Genomic DNA, 27,744 nt, shown 5'->3' on the forward strand with positions numbered 1-27,744 from the left:
CAGACTGTAGAAATAAGGCTCTTCTTCCTCCCTTTCTCATTAATCCCTGGAGGAAGTATTTAGGCTCAGTGATGTCCAGACTGTAGAAATAAGGCTCTTCTTCCTCCCTTTCTCATTAATCCCTGGAGGAAGTCTTTAGGCTCAGTGATGTCCAGACTGTAGAAATAAGGCTCCTCTTCCTCCCTTTCTCATTAATCCCTGGAGGAAGTATTTAGGCTCAGTGATGTCCAGACTGTAGAAATAAGGCTCCTCTTCCTCCCTTTCTCATTAATCCCTGGAGGAAGTCTTTAGGCTCAGTGATGTCCAGACTGTAGAAATAAGGCTCCTCTTCCTCCCTTTCTCATTAATCCCTGGAGGAAGTCTTTAGGCTCAGTGATGTCCAGACTGTAGAAATAAGGCTCCTCTTCCTCCCTTTCTCATTAATCCCTGGAGGAAGTCTTTAGGCTCAGTGATGTCCAGACTGTAGAAATAAGGCTCCTCTTCCTCCCTTTCTCATTAATCCCTGGAGGAAGTCTTTAGGCTCAGTGATGTCCAGACTGTAGAAATAAGGCTCCTCTTCCTCCCTTTCTCATTAATCCCTGGAGGAAGTCTTTAGGCTCAGTGATGTCCAGACTGTAGAAATAAGGCTCCTCTTCCTCCCTTTCTCATTAATCCCTGGAGGAAGTCTTTAGGCTCAGTGATGTCCAGACTGTAGAAATAAGGCTCTTCTTCCTCCCTTTCTCATTAATCCCTGGAGGAAGTCTTTAGGCTCAGTGATGTCCAGACTGTAGAAATAAGGCTCCTCTTCCTCCCTTTCTCATTAATCCCTGGAGGAAGTCTTTAGGCTCAGTGATGTCCAGACTGTAGAAATAAGGCTCCTCTTCCTCCCTTTCTCATTAATCCCTGGAGGAAGTCTTTAGGCTCAGTGATGTCCAGACTGTAGAAATAAGGCTCCTCTTCCTCCCTTTCTCATTAATCCCTGGAGGAAGTCTTTAGGCCACCTCCGTTTTGTGCCGATACGTTTATTTTCAGCAAACTTAACATGAGTAAATATTTGTATGAACATAACAAGATTCAACAACTGAGACATAAACTGAACAAGTTCCACAGACATGTGATTAACAGAAATTGAATAATGTGTCCCTGAACAAAGGGGGGTCAAAATCAATAGTAACAGTCAGTATCTGGTGTGGCCACCAGCTGCATTAAGTACTGCAGTTCATCTCCTCCTCATGGGACTGCACCAGATGTGCCAGTTCTTGCTGTGAGATGTTACCCCACTCTTCCCCCAAGGCACCTGCAAGTTCCCAGACATTTCTGGGGGGAATGACCCTAGCCCTCACCCTCCGATCCAACAGGTCCCAGATGTGCTCAATGGGATTGAGATCCGGGCTCTTCGCTGGCCATGGCAGAACACTGACATTCCTGTCTTGCAGGAAATCACATAATTGCTATCACAATTATATATTATCTTTCCTCTCATTCTTCCACCCTCCTCTTCAACCTCTCTCCTTCAGGTGTTGATGACCACAGCGGACGAGAAGGATAAAGTGATCGTGTTTGAAAGAGCCAACGTTATGTTTGTTTTCAACTTCCACCCCAGTAACAGCTACAGTGACTACCGCATAGCAGCTGGCCCGAACGGGAAGTATCCTTCATTACCGAGGGGCGCTGGGACATGTATACACACACACACACACAGACACACACACACACACACACACACAGACACACACACACACACACACACACACAGACACAGACACACACACAGACACACACACACACACACACACACACACACACACACACACTGGGACACACACACTGGGACACACACACACACACACACACACACACACACTGGGACACACACACACACTGGGACACACACACACACACTGGGACACCACAAACACACACACTGGGACACCACACACACACACACACACACACACACACACTGGGACAACACACACACACACTGGGACACCACACACACGCACACACACTGGGACACCACACACACACACACACACTGGGACACCACACACACACACTGGGATATGTGACCGAACGGCTCGATTCGTCTTATGAAGCAACAATGGGTTTTTTTACACATTGGATGAAGTAGAGACTCAGAGCTAGAAAATGGTATGTTATACACTACAGTTGAGGAACAATGGGAAAGTCGTTCTGCTTTCAAAGTTGATAAACTTATTACCTCACTTTTGAGAAAATGACCCTTGAATATTTTGGTATCTACTGGAGAGATCTTTTTTCTCTCCCCCCATTCAGCATCGTTCACACCCTCTTAAGCCTTAGCCCCGCCCATTCAGCATCGTCCACACCCTCTTAAGCCTTAGCCCCGCCCATTCAGCATCGTTCACACCCTCTTAACCTCTTTGATCTCTAGGGGCGCTATTTCATTTTTGGATAAAAAACGTTCCCGTTTTAAGCGCGATATTTTGTCACGAAAAGATGCTCGACTATGCATATTTTTTGAAAGAAAACACTCTGAAGTTTCAGAATCTGCAAAGATATTGTCTGTAAGTGCCCCAGAACTCATTCTACAGGCGAAACCAAGATGATGCGTCAACCAGGAAATGAGCAGATTTCTGAAGCTCTGTTTTCCATTGTCTCCTTATATGGCTGTGATTGCGCAAGGAATGAGCCTACACTTTCTGTCGTTCTCCCAAGGCGTTAGCAGCATTGTGACGTATTTGTAGGCATATCATTGGAAGATTGACCATAAGAGACTACATTTTCCAAGTGTCCGCCTGGTGTCCCTGCGTCGAAATTGGAGCGTAAAGCCAGGTGCAATTATTTTTCCATTTGAGAGCAAGGAGAAACCAGGCTTCCAGGAAGGATATATCATTGAAGAGATATGTGGAAAAACACCTTGAGGATTGATTCTAAACCACGTTTGCCATGTTTCAGTCGATATTATGGAGTTAATTTGGAAAAAAGTTCGCGTTTTGAGGGCTGAATATTAGTTTTTTTTTTTTTTTTTTTTGGTAGCCAAATGTGATGTACAAAACGGAGCTATTTCTAATACACAAAGAATCTTTTGGGAAAAACTGAGCATCTGCTATCTAACTGAGAGTCTCCTCATTGAAAACATCAGAAGTTCTTCAAAGGTAAGTTATTTTATTTGAAGGCTTTACTTGTTTTTGTGATAGTTGCCTGCTAAATGCTAACGCTAATGCTAACGCTAAATGCTACGCTAGCTAGCTACTGTTACACAAATGATTGTTTTCCTATGGTTGAAAAGCATATTTTGAAAATCTGAGATGACAGTGTTGTTAACAAAAGGCTAAGCTTGAGAGATAGCATATTTATTTCATTTCATTTGCGATTTTCATGAATAGTTAACGTTGCGTTATGGTAATGAGCTTAGGTCTATAAATAGAATCCCGGATCCGGGTTTGGTCGTCGCAACAAGTTAAGCCTTAGCCCCGCCCATTCAGCATCGTTCACACCCTCTTAAGCATTAGCCCCGCCCATCCAGCATCGTTCACACCCTCTTAAGCCTTTAGCCCCGCCCATCCAGCATTGTTCACACCCTTTTAAGCCTTAGCCCCGCCCATTAAGCATCGTTCACACCCTCTTAAGCCTTAGCCCCGCCCATTCAGCATCGTCCACACCCTCTTAAGCCTTACCCCGCCCATTCAGCATCGTTCACACCCTCTTAAGCATTAGCCCCGCCCATCCAGCATCGTTCACACCCTCTTAAGCCTTAGCCCCGCCCATTCAGCATCGTCCACACCCTCTTAAGCCTTAGCCCCGCCCATTCAGCATCGTTCACACCCTCTTACGCCTTAGCCCCGCCCATTCAGCATCGTTCACACCCTCTTAAGCCTTAGCCCCGCCCATTCAGCATCGTTCACACCCTCTTAAGCATTAGCCCCGCCCATTCAGCATCGTCCACACCCTCTTAAGCCTTAGCCCCGCCCATTCAGCATCGTCCACACCCTCTTAAGCCTTAGCCCCGCCCATTCAGCATTGTTAATACCCTCTTAAGCCTTTAGCCCCGCCCATTCAGCATCGTTCACACCCTCTTAAGCCTTTAGCCCCGCCCATTCAGCCTCGTTCACACCCTCTTAAGCCTTTAGCCCCGCCCATCTCTTTACATGTGAGGCCATGTGCTAAACAGAGTGAGTACGGTAGTGTAGTAAACGACCAAAGGATTCAAGACTGAGTTCTGGTTTATACCACGTCAATCAACAGCTGTCGCAGTGACATCATCAACATTCTATTGTCATCATGACATCAATCTTGTCGTTATGAAAAACTATGAACACACAAACTACAGTCTGTATGACATCACCAACTACAGTCTGTATGACATCACAAACTACAGTCTGTATGACATGACAAACTACAGTCTGTATGACATGACAAACTACAGTCTGTATGACATCACCAACTACAGTCTGTATGACATCACAAACTACAGTCTGTATGACATGACCAACTACAGTCTGTATGACATGACAAACTACAGTCTGTATGACATCAGAAACTACAGTCTGTATGACATCACAAACTACAGTCTGTATGACATCACAAACTACAGTCTGTATGACATCACAAACTACAGTCTGTATGACATCAGAAACTACAGTCTATGGCATCACAAACTACAGTCTATGACATCACAAACTACAGTCTGTATGACATCACAAACTACAGTCTGTATGACATCACAAACTACAGTCTGTATGACATCACAAACTACAGTCTGTATGACATCACCAACTACCATCTGTATGACATCACCAACTACAGTCTGTATGACATCACCAACTACAGTCTGTATGACATGACCAACTACAGTCTGTATGACATGACAAACTACAGTCTGTATGACATCAGAAACTACAGTCTATGACATCACAAACTACAGTCTGTATGACATCACAAACTACAGTCTGTATGACATCACAAACTACAGTCTGTATGACATCACAAACTACAGTCTGTATGACATCACCAACTACCATCTGTATGACATCACCAACTACAGTCTGTATGACATCACCAACTACAGTCTGTATGACATCACAAACTACAGTCTGTATGACATCACCAACTACCATCTGTATGACATCACCAACTACAGTCTGTATGACATCACAAACTAGTCTGTATGACATCACCAACTACAGTCTGTATGACATCACAAACTAGTCTGTATGACATCACCAACTACAGTCTGTATGACATCACCAACTACGGTCTGTATGACATCACCAACTACAGTCTGTATGACATCACAAACTAGTCTGTATGACATCACCAACTACAGTCTGTATGACATCAGCGTCCTGGTGTTTCCAAATAGCATAACTGCTGTATTTTAACACCAATAACGCCAATCCAACATAGGTGGGAACCCCTTCAAGAAATGTTGGAAAAGCATTCCGGGTTGAACTGGTTGAGAGAATGCCAAGAGTGTCATCAAGGCAAAAGGTGGCTCCTTTTGAAGAATGTAAAATATATTTTATTTTGGGGGGGTTACTACATGATTCCATATGTGTTATAACATAGTAACATAACATTTTATTTTGGGGGGGTTACTACATGATTAGTTCGTTTTTATGCCTTCACTTTAATAAACTGTTGCTGTTAGCAACAGCATTAGCTGAGCTGGGATCTCTACATCTCACTTCATTAGTAGTTCTACTGTTAGCAACAGCATTAGAGGGGGAGAGAGAGAGGGAGATGGGGGAGTGGGGGGAGGGAGAGGTGGGGGAGTGGGGGGAGGGAGAGATGGGGGAGTGGGGGGAGAGAGGGAGATGGGGGAGGGAGAGATGGGGGAGTGGGGGGAGGGAGAAGTGGGGGGAGGGAGAGATGGAGGAGTGGGGGGAGGGAGAGATGGGGGAGTGGGGGGAGGGAGATATAGGGGAGGGGGAGAGAGAGGGAGATGGGGGAGGGAGAGGTGGGGGGAGGGAGAGGGAGGTGGGGGGAGGGAGAGGTGGGGGAGTGGGGGGAGGGAGAGGTGGCTGAGTGGGGATGGGGGAGTAGGGGAGGGAGAAGTGGGGGGAGTAGGGGAGGGAGAGGTGGGGGGAGTGGGGGAGGGAGAGGTGTGGGGAGGGAGAGAGAGATGGGGGAGTGGGGGGCGGAGAGAGATGGGGAGTAGTGGGGTAGTGGGGAGAGAGAGATGGGGGAGTAGGGGGAGAGAGATGGGGTAGTGGGGAGGGAGAGATGGGGTAGTGGGGAGGGAGAGATGGGGGAGTAGGGGGAGAGAGATGGGGTAGTGGGGAGGGAGAGATGGGGGAGTAGGGGGAGAGAGATGGGGTAGTGGGGAGGGAGAGATGGGGTAGTGGGGAGGGAGAGATGGGGTAGTGGGGAGGGAGAGATGGGGGAGTAGGGGGAGAGAGATGGGGTAGTGGGGAGGGAGAGATGGGGTAGTAGGGGGAGAGAGATGGGGGAGTAGGGGGAGAGAGATGGGGTAGTGGGGAGGGAGAGATGGGGTAGTAGGGGGAGAGAGATGGGGGAGAGAGATGGGGTAGTGGGGAGGGAGAGATGGGGTAGTGGGGAGAGAGAGATGGGGGAGTAGGGGGAGAGAGATGGGGTAGTGGGGAGGGAGAGATGGGGGAGTAGGGGGAGAGAGATGGGGTAGTGGGGAGGGAGAGATGGGGGAGTAGGGGGAGAGAGATGGGGGAGTAGGGGGAGAGAGATGGGGTAGTGGGGAGGGAGAGATGGGGTAGTGGGGAGAGAGATGGGGTAGTGGGGAGGGAGAGATGGGGTAGTGGGGAGAGAGATGGGGTAGTGGGGAGGGAGAGATGGGGTAGTGGGGAGGGAGAGATGGGGTAGTGGGGAGAGAGATGGGGTAGTGGGGAGGGAGAGATGGGGGAGTAGGGGGAGAGAGATGGGGTAGTGGGGAGAGAGATGGGGTAGTGGGGAGAGAGAGATGGGGGAGTAGGGGGAGAGAGATGGGGTAGTGGGGAGGGAGAGATGGGGTAGTGGGGAGGGAGATGGGGTAGTGGGGAGGGAGAGATGGGGGAGTAGGGGGAGGGAGATGGGGTAGTGGGGAGGGAGAGATGGGGTAGTGGGGAGGGAGAGATGGGGTAGTGGGGGGAGAGAGATGGGGGAGTAGGGAGAGAGAGATGGGGTAGTGTGGAGAGAGATGGGGTAGTGGGGGGAGAGAGATGGGGGAGTAGGGAGGGAGAGATGGGGGAGTAGGGAGGGAGAGATGGGGGAGTAGGGAGGGAGAGATGGGGGAGTGGGGAGAGAGAGATGGGGTAGTGGGGAGGGAGAGATGGGGGAGTGGGGAGGGAGAGATGGGGTAGTGGGGAGGGAGAGATGGGGTAGTGGGGAGGGAGAGAGATGGGGTAGTGGGGAGGGAGAGATGGGGTAGTGGGGAGGGAGAGATGGGGGAGTAGGGGGAGGGAGAGATGTGGTAGTGGGGAGAGAGATGGGGGAGTAGGGGAGGGAGAGAGATGGGGTAGTGGGGAGGGAGAGAGATGGGGTAGTGGGGAGGGAGAGATGGGGTAGTGGGGAGGGAGAGATGGGGGAGTAGGGGGAGAGAGAGATGGGGGAGTGGGGGGAGGGAGAGATGGGGGAGTAGGGAGGGAGAGATGGGGTAGTAGGGGAGGGAGAGATGGGGTAGTGGGGAGGGAGAGATGGGGTAGTGGGGAGGGAGAGATGGGGTAGTGGGGAGGGAGAGATGGGGTAGTGGGGAGGGAGAGATGGGGTAGTAGGGGAGGGAGAGATGGGGTAGTGGGGAGGGAGAGATGGGGTAGTGGGGAGGGAGAGATGGGGTAGTGGGGAGGGAGAGATGGGGGAGTAGGGGGAGAGAGATGGGGGAGTGGGGAGGGAGAGATGGGGTAGTGGGGAGGGAGAGATGGGGTAGTGGGGAGGGAGAGATGGGGGAGTAGGGGGAGAGAGATGGGGTAGTGGGGAGGGAGATGGGGGATTGGGGGGAGAGAGATGGGGTAGTGGGGAGGGAGATGGGGTAGTGGGGAGGGAGATGGGGTAGTGGGGAGGGAGAGATGGGGGAGTAGGGGGAGAGAGATGGGGTAGTGGGGAGGGAGATGGGGTAGTGGGGAGGGAGAGATGGGGTAGTGGGGAGGGAGAGATGGGGGAGTAGGGGGAGAGAGATGGGGTAGTGGGGAGGGAGAGATGGGGGAGTAGGGGGAGAGAGATGGGGTAGTGGGGAGGGAGAGATGGGGTAGTGGGGAGGGAGAGATGGGGTAGTGGGGAGGGAGAGATGGGGGAGTAGGGGGAGAGAGATGGGGTAGTGGGGAGGGAGAGATGGGGTAGTAGGGGGAGAGAGATGGGGGAGTAGGGGGAGAGAGATGGGGTAGTGGGGAGGGAGAGATGGGGTAGTAGGGGGAGAGAGATGGGGGAGAGAGATGGGGTAGTGGGGAGGGAGAGATGGGGTAGTGGGGAGAGAGAGATGGGGGAGTAGGGGGAGAGAGATGGGGTAGTGGGGAGGGAGAGATGGGGGAGTAGGGGGAGAGAGATGGGGTAGTGGGGAGGGAGAGATGGGGGAGTAGGGGGAGAGAGATGGGGGAGTAGGGGGAGAGAGATGGGGTAGTGGGGAGGGAGAGATGGGGTAGTGGGGAGAGAGATGGGGTAGTGGGGAGGGAGAGATGGGGTAGTGGGGAGAGAGATGGGGTAGTGGGGAGGGAGAGATGGGGTAGTGGGGAGGGAGAGATGGGGTAGTGGGGAGAGAGATGGGGTAGTGGGGAGGGAGAGATGGGGGAGTAGGGGGAGAGAGATGGGGTAGTGGGGAGAGAGATGGGGTAGTGGGGAGAGAGAGATGGGGGAGTAGGGGGAGAGAGATGGGGTAGTGGGGAGGGAGAGATGGGGTAGTGGGGAGGGAGATGGGGTAGTGGGGAGGGAGAGATGGGGGAGTAGGGGGAGGGAGATGGGGTAGTGGGGAGGGAGAGATGGGGTAGTGGGGAGGGAGAGATGGGGTAGTGGGGGGAGAGAGATGGGGGAGTAGGGAGAGAGAGATGGGGTAGTGTGGAGAGAGATGGGGTAGTGGGGGGAGAGAGATGGGGGAGTAGGGAGGGAGAGATGGGGGAGTAGGGAGGGAGAGATGGGGGAGTAGGGAGGGAGAGATGGGGGAGTGGTGAGAGAGAGATGGGGTAGTGGGGAGGGAGAGATGGGGGAGTGGGGAGGGAGAGATGGGGTAGTGGGGAGGGAGAGATGGGGTAGTGGGGAGGGAGAGAGATGGGGTAGTGGGGAGGGAGAGATGGGGTAGTGGGGAGGGAGAGATGGGGGAGTAGGGGGAGGGAGAGATGTGGTAGTGGGGAGAGAGATGGGGGAGTAGGGGAGGGAGAGAGATGGGGTAGTGGGGAGGGAGAGAGATGGGGTAGTGGGGAGGGAGAGATGGGGTAGTGGGGAGGGAGAGATGGGGGAGTAGGGGGAGAGAGAGATGGGGGAGTGGGGGGAGGGAGAGATGGGGGAGTAGGGAGGGAGAGATGGGGTAGTAGGGGAGGGAGAGATGGGGTAGTGGGGAGGGAGAGATGGGGTAGTGGGGAGGGAGAGATGGGGTAGTGGGGAGGGAGAGATGGGGTAGTGGGGAGGGAGAGATGGGGTAGTAGGGGAGGGAGAGATGGGGTAGTGGGGAGGGAGAGATGGGGTAGTGGGGAGGGAGAGATGGGGTAGTGGGGAGGGAGAGATGGGGGAGTAGGGGGAGAGAGATGGGGGAGTGGGGAGGGAGAGATGGGGTAGTGGGGAGGGAGAGATGGGGTAGTGGGGAGGGAGAGATGGGGGAGTAGGGGGAGAGAGATGGGGTAGTGGGGAGGGAGATGGGGGATTGGGGGGAGAGAGATGGGGTAGTGGGGAGGGAGATGGGGTAGTGGGGAGGGAGATGGGGTAGTGGGGAGGGAGAGATGGGGGAGTAGGGGGAGAGAGATGGGGTAGTGGGGAGGGAGATGGGGTAGTGGGGAGGGAGAGATGGGGTAGTGGGGAGGGAGAGATGGGGGAGTAGGGGGAGAGAGATGGGGTAGTGGGGAGGGAGAGATGGGGGAGTAGGGGGAGAGAGATGGGGTAGTGGGGAGGGAGAGATGGGGTAGTGGGGAGGGAGAGATGGGGTAGTGGGGAGGGAGAGATGGGGGAGTAGGGGGAGAGAGATGGGGTAGTGGGGAGGGAGAGATGGGGTAGTAGGGGGAGAGAGATGGGGGAGTAGGGGGAGAGAGATGGGGTAGTGGGGAGGGAGAGATGGGGTAGTAGGGGGAGAGAGATGGGGGAGAGAGATGGGGTAGTGGGGAGGGAGAGATGGGGTAGTGGGGAGAGAGAGATGGGGGAGTAGGGGGAGAGAGATGGGGTAGTGGGGAGGGAGAGATGGGGGAGTAGGGGGAGAGAGATGGGGTAGTGGGGAGGGAGAGATGGGGGAGTAGGGGGAGAGAGATGGGGGAGTAGGGGGAGAGAGATGGGGTAGTGGGGAGGGAGAGATGGGGTAGTGGGGAGAGAGATGGGGTAGTGGGGAGGGAGAGATGGGGTAGTGGGGAGAGAGATGGGGTAGTGGGGAGGGAGAGATGGGGTAGTGGGGAGGGAGAGATGGGGTAGTGGGGAGAGAGATGGGGTAGTGGGGAGGGAGAGATGGGGGAGTAGGGGGAGAGAGATGGGGTAGTGGGGAGAGAGATGGGGTAGTGGGGAGAGAGAGATGGGGGAGTAGGGGGAGAGAGATGGGGTAGTGGGGAGGGAGAGATGGGGTAGTGGGGAGGGAGATGGGGTAGTGGGGAGGGAGAGATGGGGGAGTAGGGGGAGGGAGATGGGGTAGTGGGGAGGGAGAGATGGGGTAGTGGGGAGGGAGAGATGGGGTAGTGGGGGGAGAGAGATGGGGGAGTAGGGAGAGAGAGATGGGGTAGTGTGGAGAGAGATGGGGTAGTGGGGGGAGAGAGATGGGGGAGTAGGGAGGGAGAGATGGGGGAGTAGGGAGGGAGAGATGGGGGAGTAGGGAGGGAGAGATGGGGGAGTGGGGAGAGAGAGATGGGGTAGTGGGGAGGGAGAGATGGGGGAGTGGGGAGGGAGAGATGGGGTAGTGGGGAGGGAGAGATGGGGTAGTGGGGAGGGAGAGAGATGGGGTAGTGGGGAGGGAGAGATGGGGTAGTGGGGAGGGAGAGATGGGGGAGTAGGGGGAGGGAGAGATGGGGGAGTAGGGAGGGAGAGATGGGGGAGTGGGGAGAGAGAGATGGGGTAGTGGGGAGGGAGAGATGGGGGAGTGGGGAGGGAGAGATGGGGTAGTGGGGAGGGAGAGATGGGGTAGTGGGGAGGGAGAGAGATGGGGTAGTGGGGAGGGAGAGATGGGGTAGTGGGGAGGGAGAGATGGGGGAGTAGGGGGAGGGAGAGATGTGGTAGTGGGGAGAGAGATGGGGGAGTAGGGGAGGGAGAGAGATGGGGTAGTGGGGAGGGAGAGAGATGGGGTAGTGGGGAGGGAGAGATGGGGTAGTGGGGAGGGAGAGATGGGGGAGTAGGGGGAGAGAGAGATGGGGGAGTGGGGGGAGGGAGAGATGGGGGAGTAGGGAGGGAGAGATGGGGTAGTAGGGGAGGGAGAGATGGGGTAGTGGGGAGGGAGAGATGGGGTAGTGGGGAGGGAGAGATGGGGTAGTGGGGAGGGAGAGATGGGGTAGTGGGGAGGGAGAGATGGGGTAGTGGGGAGGGAGAGATGGGGTAGTGGGGGAGGGAGAGATGGGGTAGTGGGGGGAGAGAGTGGTAGTGGGGAGAGAGATGGGGGAGGGGAGGGAGAGAGATGGGGTAGTGGGGAGGGAGAGAGATGGGGTAGTGGGGAGGGAGAGATGGGGTAGTGGGGAGGGAGAGATGGGGGAGTAGGGGGAGAGAGAGATGGGGGAGTGGGGGGAGGGAGAGATGGGGGAGTAGGGAGGGAGAGATGGGGTAGTAGGGGAGGGAGAGATGGGGTAGTGGGGAGGGAGAGATGGGGTAGTGGGGAGGGAGAGATGGGGTAGTGGGGAGGGAGAGATGGGGTAGTGGGGAGGGAGAGGTGGGGTAGTAGGGGAGGGAGAGATGGGGTAGTGGGGAGGGAGAGATGGGGTAGTGGGGAGGGAGAGATGGGGTAGTGGGGAGGGAGATGGGGTAGTGGGGAGGGAGAGATGGGGGAGTAGGGGGAGGGAGATGGGGTAGTGGGGAGGGAGAGATGGGGTAGTGGGGAGGGAGAGATGGGGTAGTGGGGGGAGAGAGATGGGGGAGTAGGGAGAGAGAGATGGGGTAGTGTGGAGAGAGATGGGGTAGTGGGGGGAGAGAGATGGGGGAGTAGGGAGGGAGAGATGGGGGAGTAGGGAGGGAGAGATGGGGGAGTAGGGAGGGAGAGATGGGGGAGTGGGGAGAGAGAGATGGGGTAGTGGGGAGGGAGAGATGGGGGAGTGGGGAGGGAGAGATGGGGTAGTGGGGAGGGAGAGATGGGGTAGTGGGGAGGGAGAGAGATGGGGTAGTGGGGAGGGAGAGATGGGGTAGTGGGGAGGGAGAGATGGGGGAGTAGGGGGAGGGAGAGATGTGGTAGTGGGGAGAGAGATGGGGGAGTAGGGGAGGGAGAGAGATGGGGTAGTGGGGAGGGAGAGAGATGGGGTAGTGGGGAGGGAGAGATGGGGTAGTGGGGAGGGAGAGATGGGGGAGTAGGGGGAGAGAGAGATGGGGGAGTGGGGGGAGGGAGAGATGGGGGAGTAGGGAGGGAGAGATGGGGTAGTAGGGGAGGGAGAGATGGGGTAGTGGGGAGGGAGAGATGGGGTAGTGGGGAGGGAGAGATGGGGTAGTGGGGAGGGAGAGATGGGGTAGTGGGGAGGGAGAGATGGGGTAGTAGGGGAGGGAGAGATGGGGTAGTGGGGAGGGAGAGATGGGGTAGTGGGGAGGGAGAGATGGGGTAGTGGGGAGGGAGAGATGGGGGAGTAGGGGGAGAGAGATGGGGGAGTGGGGAGGGAGAGATGGGGTAGTGGGGAGGGAGAGATGGGGTAGTGGGGAGGGAGAGATGGGGGAGTAGGGGGAGAGAGATGGGGTAGTGGGGAGGGAGATGGGGGATTGGGGGGAGAGAGATGGGGTAGTGGGGAGGGAGATGGGGTAGTGGGGAGGGAGATGGGGTAGTGGGGAGGGAGAGATGGGGGAGTAGGGGGAGAGAGATGGGGTAGTGGGGAGGGAGATGGGGTAGAGGGGAGGGAGAGATGTGGTAGTGGGGAGGGAGAGATGGGGGAGTAGGGGGAGAGAGATGGGGTAGAGGGGAGGGAGCGATGGGGGCGATGGGGGAGAGAGATGGGGTAGTGGGGAGGGAGAGATGGGGTAGTGGGGAGGGAGAGATGGGGTAGTGGGGAGGGAGAGATGGGGGAGTAGGGGGAGAGAGATGGGGTAGTGGGGAGGGAGAGATGGGGTAGTAGGGGGAGAGAGATGGGGGAGTAGGGGAGAGAGATGGGGTAGTGGGGAGGGAGAGATGGGGTAGTAGGGGGAGAGAGATGGGGGAGAGAGATGGGGTAGTGGGGAGGGAGAGATGGGGTAGTGGGGAGAGAGAGATGGGGGAGTAGGGGGAGAGAGATGGGGTAGTGGGGAGGGAGAGATGGGGGAGTAGGGGGAGAGAGATGGGGTAGTGGGGAGGGAGAGATGGGGGAGTAGGGGGAGAGAGATGGGGGAGTAGGGGGAGAGAGATGGGGTAGTGGGGAGGGAGAGATGGGGTAGTGGGGAGAGAGATGGGGTAGTGGGGAGGGAGAGATGGGGTAGTGGGGAGAGAGATGGGGTAGTGGGGAGGGAGAGATGGGGTAGTGGGGAGAGAGAGATGGGGTAGTGGGGAGAGAGATGGGGTAGTGGGGAGGGAGAGATGGGGGAGTAGGGGGAGAGAGATGGGGTAGTGGGGAGAGAGATGGGGTAGTGGGGAGGGAGAGATGGGGTAGTGGGGAGGGAGAGATGGGGTAGTGGGGAGAGAGATGGGGTAGTGGGGAGGGAGAGATGGGGGAGTAGGGGGAGAGAGATGGGGGAGGGGGAGAGAGATGGGGTAGTGGGGAGAGAGATGGGGTAGTGGGGAGAGAGAGATGGGGGAGTAGGGGGAGAGAGATGGGGTAGTGGGGAGGGAGAGATGGGGTAGTGGGGAGGGAGATGGGGTAGTGGGGAGGGAGAGATGGGGGAGTAGGGGGAGGGAGATGGGGTAGTGGGGAGGGAGAGATGGGGTAGTGGGGAGGGAGAGATGGGGTAGTGGGGGGAGAGAGATGGGGGAGTAGGGAGAGAGAGATGGGGTAGTGTGGAGAGAGATGGGGTAGTGGGGGGAGAGAGATGGGGGAGTAGGGAGGGAGAGATGGGGGAGTAGGGAGGGAGAGATGGGGGAGTAGGGAGGGAGAGATGGGGGAGTGGGGAGAGAGAGATGGGGTAGTGGGGAGGGAGAGATGGGGGAGTGGGGAGGGAGAGATGGGGTAGTGGGGAGGGAGAGATGGGGTAGTGGGGAGGGAGAGAGATGGGGTAGTGGGGAGGGAGAGATGGGGTAGTGGGGAGGGAGAGATGGGGGAGTAGGGGGAGGGAGAGATGGGGGAGTAGGGAGGGAGAGATGGGGGAGTGGGGAGAGAGAGATGGGGTAGTGGGGAGGGAGAGATGGGGGAGTGGGGAGGGAGAGATGGGGTAGTGGGGAGGGAGAGATGGGGTAGTGGGGAGGGAGAGAGATGGGGTAGTGGGGAGGGAGAGATGGGGTAGTGGGGAGGGAGAGATGGGGGAGTAGGGGGAGGGAGAGATGTGGTAGTGGGGAGAGAGATGGGGGAGTAGGGGAGGGAGAGAGATGGGGTAGTGGGGAGGGAGAGAGATGGGGTAGTGGGGAGGGAGAGATGGGGTAGTGGGGAGGGAGAGATGGGGGAGTAGGGGGAGAGAGAGATGGGGGAGTGGGGGGAGGGAGAGATGGGGGAGTAGGGAGGGAGAGATGGGGTAGTAGGGGAGGGAGAGATGGGGTAGTGGGGAGGGAGAGATGGGGTAGTGGGGAGGGAGAGATGGGGTAGTGGGGAGGGAGAGATGGGGTAGTGGGGAGGGAGAGATGGGGTAGTAGGGGAGGGAGAGATGGGGTAGTGGGGAGGGAGAGATGGGGGAGTAGGGGGAGGGAGAGATGTGGTAGTGGGGAGAGAGATGGGGGAGTAGGGGAGGGAGAGAGATGGGGTAGTGGGGAGGGAGAGAGATGGGGTAGTGGGGAGGGAGAGATGGGGTAGTGGGGAGGGAGAGATGGGGGAGTAGGGGGAGAGAGAGATGGGGGAGTGGGGGGAGGGAGAGATGGGGGAGTAGGGAGGGAGAGATGGGGTAGTAGGGGAGGGAGAGATGGGGTAGTGGGGAGGGAGAGATGGGGTAGTGGGGAGGGAGAGATGGGGTAGTGGGGAGGGAGAGATGGGGTAGTGGGGAGGGAGAGATGGGGTAGTAGGGGAGGGAGAGATGGGGTAGTGGGGAGGGAGAGATGGGGTAGTGGGGAGGGAGAGATGGGGTAGTGGGGAGGGAGATGGGGTAGTGGGGAGGGAGAGATGGGGGAGTAGGGGGAGGGAGATGGGGTAGTGGGGAGGGAGAGATGGGGTAGTGGGGAGGGAGAGATGGGGTAGTGGGGGGAGAGAGATGGGGGAGTAGGGAGAGAGAGATGGGGTAGTGTGGAGAGAGATGGGGTAGTGGGGGGAGAGAGATGGGGGAGTAGGGAGGGAGAGATGGGGGAGTAGGGAGGGAGAGATGGGGGAGTAGGGAGGGAGAGATGGGGGAGTGGGGAGAGAGAGATGGGGTAGTGGGTAGGGAGAGATCGGGGAGTGGGGAGGGAGAGATGGGGTAGTGGGGAGGGAGAGATGGGGTAGTGGGGAGGGAGAGAGATGGGGTAGTGGGGAGGGAGAGATGGGGTAGTGGGGAGGGAGAGATGGGGGAGTAGGGGGAGGGAGAGATGTGGTAGTGGGGAGAGAGATGGGGGAGTAGGGGAGGGAGAGAGATGGGGTAGTGGGGAGGGAGAGAGATGGGGTAGTGGGGAGGGAGAGATGGGGTAGTGGGGAGGGAGAGATGGGGGAGTAGGGGGAGAGAGATGGGGTAGTGGGGAGGGAGAGATGGGGTAGTGGGGAGGGAGATGGGGTAGTGGGGAGGGAGAGATGGGGGAGTAGGGGGAGGGAGATGGGGTAGTGGGGAGGGAGAGATGGGGTAGTGGGGAGGGAGAGATGGGGTAGTGGGGGGAGAGAGATGGGGGAGTAGGGAGAGAGAGATGGGGTAGTGTGGAGAGAGATGGGGTAGTGGGGGGAGAGAGATGGGGGAGTAGGGAGGGAGAGATGGGGGAGTAGGGGGAGAGAGATGGGGGAGTGGGGAGGGAGAGAAGGGGTAGTGGGGAGGGAGAGATGGGGTAGTGGGGGGAGAGAGATGGGGGAGTAGGGAGAGAGAGATGGGGTAGTGTGGAGAGAGATGGGGTAGTGGGGGGAGAGAGATGGGGGAGTAGGGAGGGAGAGATGGGGGAGTAGGGAGGGAGAGATGGGGGAGTAGGGAGGGAGAGATGGGGGAGTGGGGAGAGAGAGATGGGGTAGTGGGGAGGGAGAGATGGGGGAGTGGGGAGGGAGAGATGGGGTAGTGGGGAGGGAGAGATGGGGTAGTGGGGAGGGAGAGAGATGGGGTAGTGGGGAGGGAGAGATGGGGTAGTGGGGAGGGAGAGATGGGGGAGTAGGGGGAGGGAGAGATGGGGGAGTAGGGAGGGAGAGATGGGGGAGTGGGGAGGGAGAGATGGGGTAGTGGGGAGGGAGAGATGGGGTAGTGGGGGGAGAGAGATGGGGGAGTAGGGAGAGAGAGATGGGGTAGTGGGGAGGGAGAGATGGGGTAGTGGGGAGAGAGATGGGGTAGTGGGGAGGGAGAGATGGGGTAGTAGGGGAGGGAGAGATGGGGTAGTGGGGAGGGAGAGATGGGGTAGTGGGGAGGGAGAGATGGGGTAGTGGGGAGGGAGAGATGGGGTAGTGGGGAGGGAGAGATGGGGTAGTGGGGAGGGAGAGATGGGGTAGTAGGGGAGGGAGAGATGGGGTAGTGGGGAGGGAGAGATGGGGTAGTGGGGAGGGAGAGATGGGGTAGTGGGGAGGGAGAGATGGGGGAGTAGGGGGAGAGAGATGGGGGAGTGGGGAGGGAGAGATGGGGTAGTGGGGAGGGAGAGATGGGGTAGTGGGGAGGGAGAGATGGGGGAGTAGGGGGAGAGAGATGGGGTAGTGGGGAGGGAGATGGGGGATTGGGGGGAGAGAGATGGGGTAGTGGGGAGGGAGATGGGGTAGTGGGGAGGGAGATGGGGTAGTGGGGAGGGAGAGATGGGGGAGTAGGGGGAGAGAGATGGGGTAGTGGGGAGGGAGAGATGGGGTAGTGGGGAGGGAGAGATGGGGTAGTGGGGAGGGAGAGATGGGGTAGTGGGGGGAGGGAGATGGGGTAGTGGGGCGAGAGAGATGGGGTAGTGGGGAGGGAGAGATGGGGTAGTGGGGAGGGAGAGATGGGGTAGTGGGGGAGGGAGAGAGATGGGGTAGTGGGGGAGGGAGAGAGATGGGGTAGTGGGGAGGGAGAGATGGGGGAGTAGGGGGAGAGAGATGGGGTAGTGGAGAGAGAGATGGGGGAGTAGGGGGAGAGAGATGGGGTAGTGGGGAGGGAGAGAGATGGGGTAGTGGAGGGAGAGATGGGGTAGTGGGGAGGGAGAGATGGGGTAGTGGAGAGAGAGATGGGGGAGTAGGGGGAGAGAGATGGGGTAGTGGAGAGAGAGATGGGGGAGTAGGGGGAGAGAGATGGGGTAGTGGGGAGGGAGAGATGGGGGAGTAGGGGAGAGAGATGGGGTAGTGGGGAGGGAGAGAGATGGGGTAGTGGGGAGGGAGAGATGGGGGAGTGGGGGGAGAGAGATGGGGGAGTAGGGGGAGAGAGATGGGGTAGTGGGGAGGGAGAGATGGGGTAGTGGAGGGAGAGATGGGGGAGTAGGGGGAGGGAGATGGGGTAGTGGAGGGAGAGATGGGGGAGTAGGGGGAGGGAGATGGGGTAGTGGAGGGAGAGATGGGGTAGTAGGGGAGGGAGATCTGACAGATAGAAAATACTTTTCACTTCTTTGGCTTTCTGCTCCCTACTACTCCTCTCCTCCGGTTCTTCTGTTGTTCTTTTCTATCGTCCTCTGAAAGCCCCTAAGCTCCAGGAGAGCGTAAACACTGGGTTATAACGTCCCCTCTCTTCCCCCATCTTTCTCTTCTTTTCTCTCCTCCACCTCAGTGAGGTGGCTAGAGAAGATGCTTCTCATTGACACAGTGAGGTGACTAGAGAAGATGCTTCTCATTGACACAATGAGGTGACTAAGTGAAGATGCTTCTCATTGACACAGTGAGGTGGCTAGAGAAGATGCTTCTCATTGACACAGTGAGGTGACTAGAGAAGATGCTTCTCATTGACACAGTGAGGTGGCTAGTGAAGATGCTTCTCATTGACACAGTGAGGTGACTAGTGAAGATGCTTCTCATTGACACAGTGGGGTGGCTAGAGAAGATACTTCTCATTGACACAGAGAGGTGACTAGAGAAGATACTTCTCATTGACACAGAGAGGTGACTAGAGAAGATACTTCTCATTGACACAGTGAGGTGGCTAGTGAAGATGCTTCTCATTGACACAGTGAGGTGGCTAGTGAAGATGCTTCTCATTGACACAGTGAGGTGACTAGAGAAGATGCTTCTCATTGACACAGAGAGGTGACTAGAGAAGATACTTCTCATTGACACAGTGAGGTGACTAGAGAAGATACTTCTCATTGACACAGTGAGGTGGCTAGTGAAGATACTTCTCATTGACACAGTGAGGTGGCTAGTGAAGATGCTTCTCATTGACACAGTGAGGTGGCTAGTGAAGATGCTTCTCATTGACACAGTGAGGTGACTAGAGAAGATGCTTCTCATTGACACAGTGAGGTGGCTAGTGAAGATGCTTCTCATTGACACAGTGAGGTGACTAGTGAAGATGCTTCTCATTGACACAGTGGGGTGGCTAGAGAAGATACTTCTCATTGACACAGAGAGTTGACAAGAGAAGATACTTCTCATTGACACAGAGAGGTGACTAGAGAATATACTTCTCATTGACACAGTGAGGTGACTAGAGAAGATACTTCTCATTGACACAGTGAGGTGGCTAGTGAAGATACTTCTCATTGACACAGTGAGGTGGCTAGTGAAGATGCTTCTCATTGACACAGTGAGGTGGCTAGTGAAGATGCTTCTCATTGACACAATGAGGTGACTAGAGAAGATGCTTCTCATTGACACAGTGAGGTGGCTAGTGAAGATGCTTCTCATTGACACAGTGAGGTGACAAGTGAAGATGCTTCTCATTGACACAGTGAGGTGGCTAGTGAAGATGCTTCTCATTGACACAGTGAGGTGGCTAGTGAAGATGCTTCTCATTGACACAGTGAGGTGGCTAGTGAAGATGCTTCTCATTGACACAGAGAGGTGACTAGAGAAGATACTTCTCATTGACACAGTGAGATGACTACTGACGACAGGATGCGCCCTAGGATGCTACCTTTCCAACAAGTTAGTTTGTCACATTTCTGCCCTCCTAGAGCTGCCCCGGTCAACTGTAAGTGCTGTTACTGTAAAGTGGAAACGTCTAGGAGAAACACCGGCTCAGCCACGAAGTGGTAGGCCACACAAGCTCACAGAACGGGACCGCAGAGTGCTGAAGTGCGTGGCATGTAAAAATCGTCTGTCCTCGGTTGCAACACTCAATACCGAGTTCCAAACTGCCTCTGGAAGTAATGTCAACACAATAACTGTTCGTCGTGAGCTTCATGAAATGGGTTTGCATGGCCGAGCAGCTGCACACAAGCCTAAGATCACCATGTGCAATGCCAAGCGTTGGCTGGAGTGGTGTGAAGATCGTCGCCATTGGACTCTGGAGCAGTGGAAAACGCGTTCTCTGCCATGATGAATTACGCTTCACCATCTGGCAGTCTGACAGATGAATCTGGGTTTGGCGGATGCCAGTAGAACACTACCTGCCTGAATTCATAGTGCAAACTGTAAAGTTTGGTGGAGGAGGAATAATGATCTGGGGCTGTTTTTAATGGTTCGGGCTCCTTAGTTCCAGGGAAGGGAAATCTTAACGCTACAACATACAATGACGTTCTAGATGATTCTGTGCTTCCAACTTTATGGCAACAGTTTGGGGAAGGTCTTTCCTGTTTCAGCATTACAATAACCCTGTGCACAAAAAGAGGTCCATACAGAAAGGGTTTGTCGAGATCGGTGTGCAAGAACTTGACTGGCCTGCACAGACCCTGACCTTCATGCCATCAAACACCTTTGGGATGAATTGGAACGCCAACTGCGAGTCAGGCCTAATCGCCCAACATCAGTGCCCGACCTCACTAATGCTTTTGTGGCTGAATGGAAGCAAGTCCCAGCAGCAATGTTCCAACATCTAGTGGAAAGCCTTCCCAGAAGAGTGGAGGCTGTTATAGCAGCAATGTTCCAACATCTAGTGGAAAGCCTTCCCAGAAGAGTGGAGGCTGTTATAGCAGCAATGTTCCAACATCTAGTGGAAAGCCTTCCCAGAAGAGTGGAGGCTGTTATAGCAGCAATGTTCCAACATCTAGTGGAAAGCCTTCCCAGAAGAGTGGAGGCTGTTATAGCAGTGAAGGGGGAACCAACTCCATAGTAAATACCCAGGAGTTTTGGAATGAGATGTTCAACGAGATGTCCACATACTTTTGGTTATGTAGTGTAGGTATCTATGGATGGATGGAGGAGGGAGGGATGGATGGAGAGGTAGCTGAGGATCAATCAAATCCCCTGCTGGTGTTTATCGAGACTATTGGTCTCCAGGGGCAACCTCTAGGCCAAGGAGCTTTTAGCCTATCGGACTAGACACACGCACACACACACACACCGGGTGGGTCAGTGTAGGAACGTGCCTGGCTCTCGCCTGTGTGTGTTACAGGACTGTAGTAACATGCTACTAACTGCCCATCAGCTGAACTGGTCATTCTAACAGCTCTGTTCAGTAGTCCTGGTTTATCACACACTGTGGTGTCACACACAGACTTCGCTAAATCTATTCTCCAAAACTGTCTTCCTGCTGTTTTACCCAGGCTCATATTTACTTTATATTACCTTTCACCCCGCCGTCTCACAGCAACTCTCGCTCTCTGTCTCACACACACACACACACACACACACAGTCACGTGCAGACACGCACACCCTGAGGAGCGAGGAGGTAGGTACTGTAAACTGATAGAGATGTGTAATGGTGTAGATCACAGCGGACGGACGGACGGACGGACGTCTAGACGGACATACAGACTTGACATCTAGATAGATAGACCTCTTCTCTGTCTGTCTGTCTGTGAGAGAAGAAATACACAGGAGTGTCTACCAAGCATCTACACACACACACACACACACACCTGTGTCGTCCCCTAGGGAGATGAGTGGTTGCATGGAGAGAGGAGGGGGAGAGAGGAGGGAGGAAGGAAGAGAGGAGCCAGGGAGGGAGAGGGAGGAAGGAAGGAAGGAAGGAAGGAAGGAAGGAAGGAAGGAAGGAAGGAAGGAAGGAAGGGAGAGAGAGGGAAACGGTGTCATGTTAACTAGGGAGAGAGGGAAACAGTGTCATGTTAACTAGGGACAGAGAGGGAAACGGTGTCATGTTAACTAAGGAGAGAGGGAAACGGTGTCATGTTAACTAGGGAGAGAGAGGGAAACGGTGTCATGTTAACTAGGGAGAGAGGGAAACGGTGTCATGTTAACTAGGGAGAGAGGGAAACGGTGTCATGTTAACTAGGGAGAGAGGGAAACGGTGTCATGTTAACTAGGGAGAGAGGGAAACGGTGTCATGTTAACTAGGGAGAGAGAGGGAAACGGTGTCATGTTAACTAGGGAGAGAGAGGGAAACGGTGTCATGTTAACTAGGGAGAGAGAGGGAAACGGTGTCATGTTAACTAGGGAGAGAGAGGGAAACGGTGTCATGTTAACTAAGGAGAGAGAGGGAAACGGTGTCATGTTAACTAGGGAGAGAGAGGGAAACGGTGTCATGTTAACTAAGGAGAGAGAGGGAAACGGTGTCATGTTAACTAGGGAGAGAGAGGGAAACGGTGTCATGTTAACTAAGGAGAGAGAGGGAAACGGTGTCATGTTAACTAAGGAGAGAGAGGGAAACGGTGTCATGTTAACTAGGGAGAGAGAGGGAAACGGTGTCATGTTAACTAAGGAGAGAGAGGGAAACGGTGTGATGTTAACTAAGGAGAGAGGGGGAAAAGGTGAACTGCAGCTAGAAGACAAAGAGAGAGGAGAGGAAACTGCAGGCGGAAAGAGAAAAGAAGGCAGAGATTTACATTTTGCTGGTTTGTTTTCAGATAGTGGGAGATTCACCCAGAATCAGAGAGGAGGAGGAGGAAGGAAATAACAGAGGAAGCTTCTACTTGTTCTCTTACATTGTGTGGCAGGTGTCCTCAGAGAGGGAGAGAGAGAGAGACCCAGTCCGTACTGTTAGGTGTAATTGTGCTGTATTCGTCCTCCATTTCACCAGTGTAACTTCAGCAAGGAATTCAAAAGGCCTCGAGAGGACGAGTGCAGGTAGCTTGGGACGGAACAGCAGGATATTGTCTTGTGTTTGCAGGTTTTAGTAGAAATCCCTCCAGAAGCTCCAATTTCCTTCTGAATCCCCTCTTTTTCTTCCCTCTCTCTCTCCCCCTCTGATCTGTTTTCTCTCTCTCTCTGATCCTTCTCCCTCTCCTAGCAGGTGATAAAGGTGGTATGATCTTTGTTCTAAATTACGAGCCAGGCAGGTTGAGAACAGGGGCAAGGGAAGCATTAATTGCCTCCGTGTGCGTGTCCACGTGTGTCCACGTGCGCACGCTTTAGCGTGTTTTGTCTTGTCATATCCGGTGTCAACATTCAGTATGTGCCTTAGACCGCTACGCTCCCGAGTGGGAGTGGGCTCCCGAGTGGGCTCCCAAGTGGGAGTGGGTTCCCGAGTGGGAGTTGGCTCTCGAGTGGGAGTGGGCTCCCGAGTGGGCTCCCGAGTGGGAGTGGGTTCCCGAGTGGGCTCCCGAGTGGGAGTGGGTTCCCGAGTGGGCTCCCGAGTGGGAGTGGGTTCCCGAGTGGGCTCCCGAGTGGGAGTGGGCTCCCGAGTGGGAGTGGGCTCCCGAGTGGGAGTGGGTTCCCGAGTGGGAGTGGGCTCCCGAGTGGGCTCCCGAGTGGGTTCCCGAGTGGGAGTGGGTTCCCGAGTGGGAGTGGGTTCCCGAGTGGGAGTGGGCTCCCGAGTAGCCTATAAGCTCCAGAGTGTCTAAGGCACTGCATCTCAGTGCTAGAGGCGTCGCTACAGACCCCTGGTTCGATTCCAGGCTGTATCACATCCGGCCGTGATTGGGAGTCCCATAGGACGGCACATAACAGTGTCGTCTAGGTTTCGGCCCGGGGGAAGGCCATCATCGTAAATAAGAATTTGTTCTTAGCCGACTTGCCTGGTTAAATAAAGGGTTAAATAAATAAAAATTATTAAATAAAAATAAATATATATATGTAATGTTATTAAAGCCAGTCCTTCCCTGAACTGTTTTCTGTAGATAAATCACTGAGGACCCCTAGTGGTGATGACTGGTCACTGACATCTAGAGAGGCAGAGAGTACATCCCAATAATCTCACCTTTCTCCCAAAGTGTCCACTTCACTGATTTGAAAGGAAAAGACTGGTAATAAGAAAAATGATGGTCCCACTAAACCCAATCCATTGCTTTGAAATGTGTGGTACTTCAGGAGGAAGTGTTCGGTATGTCATGTTGTGTTGTGAAGCCAGACGCCATCTCTTGATCTCTGTAGCAGCTGAGGACCCCTAGTGGTGAGGATTGGTCACTGACAGAGGTGTTTGGAAGAGCAGGGGGGTGTATTCATTAGTACACCGTATAAAAAAAAACATTTTGTAACGGAAATATACAGTACCCGTCAAAAGTTTACAGGCCTACTCATACCAGGGTTTTTCTTTATTTTTACTATTTTCTACATTGTAGAATAATAGTGAAGACATCAAAACTATAAAATAACACATATGGAATCATGTAGTAACCAAGAAAGTGTTAAATAAATCAAAATATATTTTAGATTCTTCAAAGTAGCCTTGATGACAGCTTTGCACACTCTTAGCATTCACTCAACCAGCTTCATGGGGTAGTCACCTGGAATGCATTTCAATTAACAGGTGAAAATAGTAAAAATAAAGAAAAACCCTTGAATGAGTAGGTGTGTCCAAACTTGACTGGTACTGTATATATCATTAAACACAACATGTAAACTGTTGGTCCCATTTGACTGGTATAAAGCAGAAAAGGTACAGTGTATTTGTCTCCCAGTCTCTGTGGTAGGTATAACCCCTGTCTCTGTCTCTCTGTGGTAGGTATAACCCCTGTCTCTGACTCTGTGGTAGTTATAACCCCTGTCTCTGTCTCTCTGTGGTAGGTATAACCCCTGTCTCTGTCTCTGTGGTAGGTATAACCCCTGTCTCTGTCTCTGTGGTAGGTATAACCCCTGTCTCTGTCTCTGTGGTAGTTATAACCCCTGTCTCTGTCTCTGTGGTAGGTATAACCCCTGTCTGTCTATGTGGTAGGTATAACCCTTGTCTCTGTCTATGTGGTAGGTATAACCCCTGTCTCAGTCTCTCTGTGGTAGGTATAACCCCTGTCTCTGTGGTAGGTATAACTCCTGTCTCTGTCTCTCTGTGGTAGGTATAACCCCTGTCTGTCTATGTGGTAGGTATAACCCTTGTCTCTGTCTATGTGGTAGGTATAACCCCTGTCTCTGTGGTAGGTATAACCCCTGTCTCTGTGGTAGGTATAACTCCTGTCTCTGTCTCTCTGTGGTAGGTATAACCCCTGTCTCTGTGGTAGTTATAACCCCTGTCTCTGTCTCTCTGTGGTAGGTATAACCCCTGTCTCTGACTCTGTGGTAGTTATAACCCCTGTCTCTGTCTCTCTGTGGTAGGTATAACCCCTGTCTCTGTCTCTGTGGTAGTTATAACCCCTGTCTCTGTCTCTGTGGTAGTTATAACCCCTGTCTCTGTCTCTCTGTGGTAGGTATAACCCCTGTCTCTGTCTCTGTGGTAGGTATAACCCCTGTCTCTGTCTCTCTGTGGTAGGTATAACCCCTGTCTCTGTGGTAGGTAAACCCTGTCTGTGACTGTCTGCCTAGCTATGAATGGGATATTATACACTGCTCAAAAAAATAAAAGGAACACGTAAACAACACAATGTAACTCCAAGTCAATCACACTTCTGTGAAATCAAACTGTCCACTTAGGAAGCAACACTGATTGACAATAAATTTCACATGCTGTTGTGCAAATGGAATAGACAACAGGTGGAAATTATAGGCATTTAGCAAGACACCCCCAATAAAGGAGTGGTTCTGCAGGTGGTGACCACAGATCACTTCTCAGTTCCTATGCTTCCTGGCTGATGTTTTGGTCACTTTTGAATGCTGGCGGTGCTTTCGCTCTAGTGGTAGCATGAGACGGAGTCTACAACCCACACAAGTGGCTCAGGTAGTGCAGCTCATCCAGGATGGCACATCAATGCGAGCTGTGGCAAGAAGGTTTGCTGTGTCTGTCAGCGTAGTGTCCAGAGCATGGAGGCGCTACCAGGAGACAGGCCAGTACATCAGGAGACGTGGAGGAGGCCGTAGGAGGGCAACAACCCAGCAGCAGGACCGCTACCTCCGCCTTTGTGCAAGGGGGAGCACTGCCAGAGCCCTGCAAAATGACCTCTAGCAGGCCACAAATGTGCATGTGTCTGCTCAAACGGTCAGAAACAGACTCCATGAGGGTGGTATGAGGGCCCGACGTCCACAGGTGGGGGTTGTGCTTACAGCCCAACACCGTGCAGGACGTTTGGCATTTGCCAGAGAACACCAAGATTGGCAATTTCGCCACTGGCGCCCTGTGCCTCTTCACAGATGAAAGCAGGTTCACACTGAGCAAATGTGACAGACGTGACAGAGTCTGGAGACGCCATGGAGAACGTTCTGCTGCCTGCAACATCCTCCAGCATGACCGGTTTGGCGGTGGGTCAGTCATGGTGTGGGGTGGCATTTCTTTGGGGGGCTGCACAGCCCTCCATGTGCTCGCCAGAGGTAGCCTGACTGCCATTAGGTACCGAGATGAGATCCTCAGACCCCTTGTGAGACCATATGCTGGTGTGGTTGGCCCTGGGTTCCTCCTAATGCAAGACAATGCTAGACCTCATGTGGCTGGAGTGTGTCAGCAGTTCCTGCAAGAGGAAGGCATTGATGCTATGGACTGGCCCGCCCGTTCCCCAGACCTGAATCCAATTGAACACATCTGGGACATCATGTCTCGCTCCATCCACCAACGCCACGTTGCACCACAGACTGTCCAGGAGTTGGCGGATGCTTTAGTCCAGGTCTGGGAGGAGATCCCTCAGGAGACCATCCGCCACCTCATCAGGAGCATGCCCAGGCGTTGTAGGGAGGTCATACAGGCACGTGGAGGCCACACACACTACTGAGCCTCATTTTGACTTGTTTTAAGGACATTACATCAAAGTTGGATCAGCCTGTAGTGTGGTTTTCCACGTAAATTTTGAGTGTGACTCCAAATCCAGACCTCCGTGAGTTGATCAATTTGATTTCCATGGATCATTTTTGTGTGATTTTGTTGTCAGCACATTCAACTATGTAAATTACTGTAATGGGATATTATATTTATATTATCTACTCCTGTGGTTGTGTTGATGTTTAACAGTCTGTCTGTCTGGGTGGTGAATTACTGTAATGGGATATTAGTAGGTATTAGTATTTATTTAGGATCCCCATTAGTTCCTGTACACATTTTAATGTACCTAAATGTTTTTAATGTATTTTTAATGTATTTAATGTATTTTTAATGTATTTTTAATGTTTTTAATGTACCTAAATGATTTTGACAAACAAATCAGTCATACAGTGCCTTGCGAAAGTATTCGGCCCCCTTGAACTTTGCGACCTTTTGCCACATTTCAGGCTTCAAACATAAAGATATAAAACTGTATTTAATTTTGCACGCCCAATTTTTCAGTTTTTGATTTGTTAAAAAAGTTTGAAATATCCAATAAATGTCGTTCCACTTCATGATTGTGTCCCACTTGTTGTTGATTCTTCACAAAAAAATACAGTTTTATATCTTTATGTTTGAAGCCTGAAATGTGGCAAAAGGTCGCAAAGTTCAAGGGGGCCGAATACTTTCGCAAGGCACTGTAACAACTATCTATGCTGATGACTTTCTGTCAACCCCTGATTCCATCCATCCATCCATCCATCCCTACCCATCCATCCATACCTACCCATCCATCCATACCTACCCATCCATCCATCCATCCATACCTACCTACCCATCCATCCATCCATCCATCCCTACCTACCTACCTACCTACCTACCTACCTACCCACCCACCCACCCACCCACTCCCATCCATCCATCCCTCCCTCCCTCCCTCCCTCCCTCCCTCCGTCCTTATTTTTATTTTTTTATTTCACCTTTATTTAACCAGGTAGGCCAGTTGAGAACACCTTTATTTAACCAGGTAGGCTAGTTGAGAACACCTTTATTTAACCAGGTAGGCTAGTTGAGAACACCTTTATTTAACCAGGTTGGCTAGTTGAGAACACCTTTATTTAACCAGGTAGGCTAGTTGAGAACACCTTTATTTAACCAGGTAGGCCAGTTGAGAACACCTTTATTTAACCAGGTAGGCTAGTTGAGAACACCTTTATTTAACCAGGTAGGCTAGTTGAGAACACCTTTATTTAACCAGGTAGGCTAGTTGAGAACAAGTTCTCATTTACAACTGCGAC

At 53.7% G+C, this 27,744-nt stretch overlaps 1 protein-coding gene across 1 annotated transcript in view; it reads left to right on the forward strand.

Moving 5' to 3' along the window:
* LOC139388709 (glucan (1,4-alpha-), branching enzyme 1a) overlaps positions 1–27,744 on the forward strand; it is a 193,009-nt gene that overhangs the window by 151,872 nt on the left and 13,393 nt on the right. Inside the window, exon 14 of the mRNA XM_071135561.1 lies at positions 1,497–1,627. Coding sequence (XP_070991662.1) covers positions 1,497–1,627 — 131 coding nt within the window. The remainder of the gene's footprint in view (positions 1–1,496; positions 1,628–27,744) is intronic.

Source organism: Oncorhynchus clarkii, chromosome 29 (assembly GCF_045791955.1).
Source record: "Oncorhynchus clarkii lewisi isolate Uvic-CL-2024 chromosome 29, UVic_Ocla_1.0, whole genome shotgun sequence".
Taxonomy (NCBI): domain Eukaryota; kingdom Metazoa; phylum Chordata; class Actinopteri; order Salmoniformes; family Salmonidae; genus Oncorhynchus; species Oncorhynchus clarkii.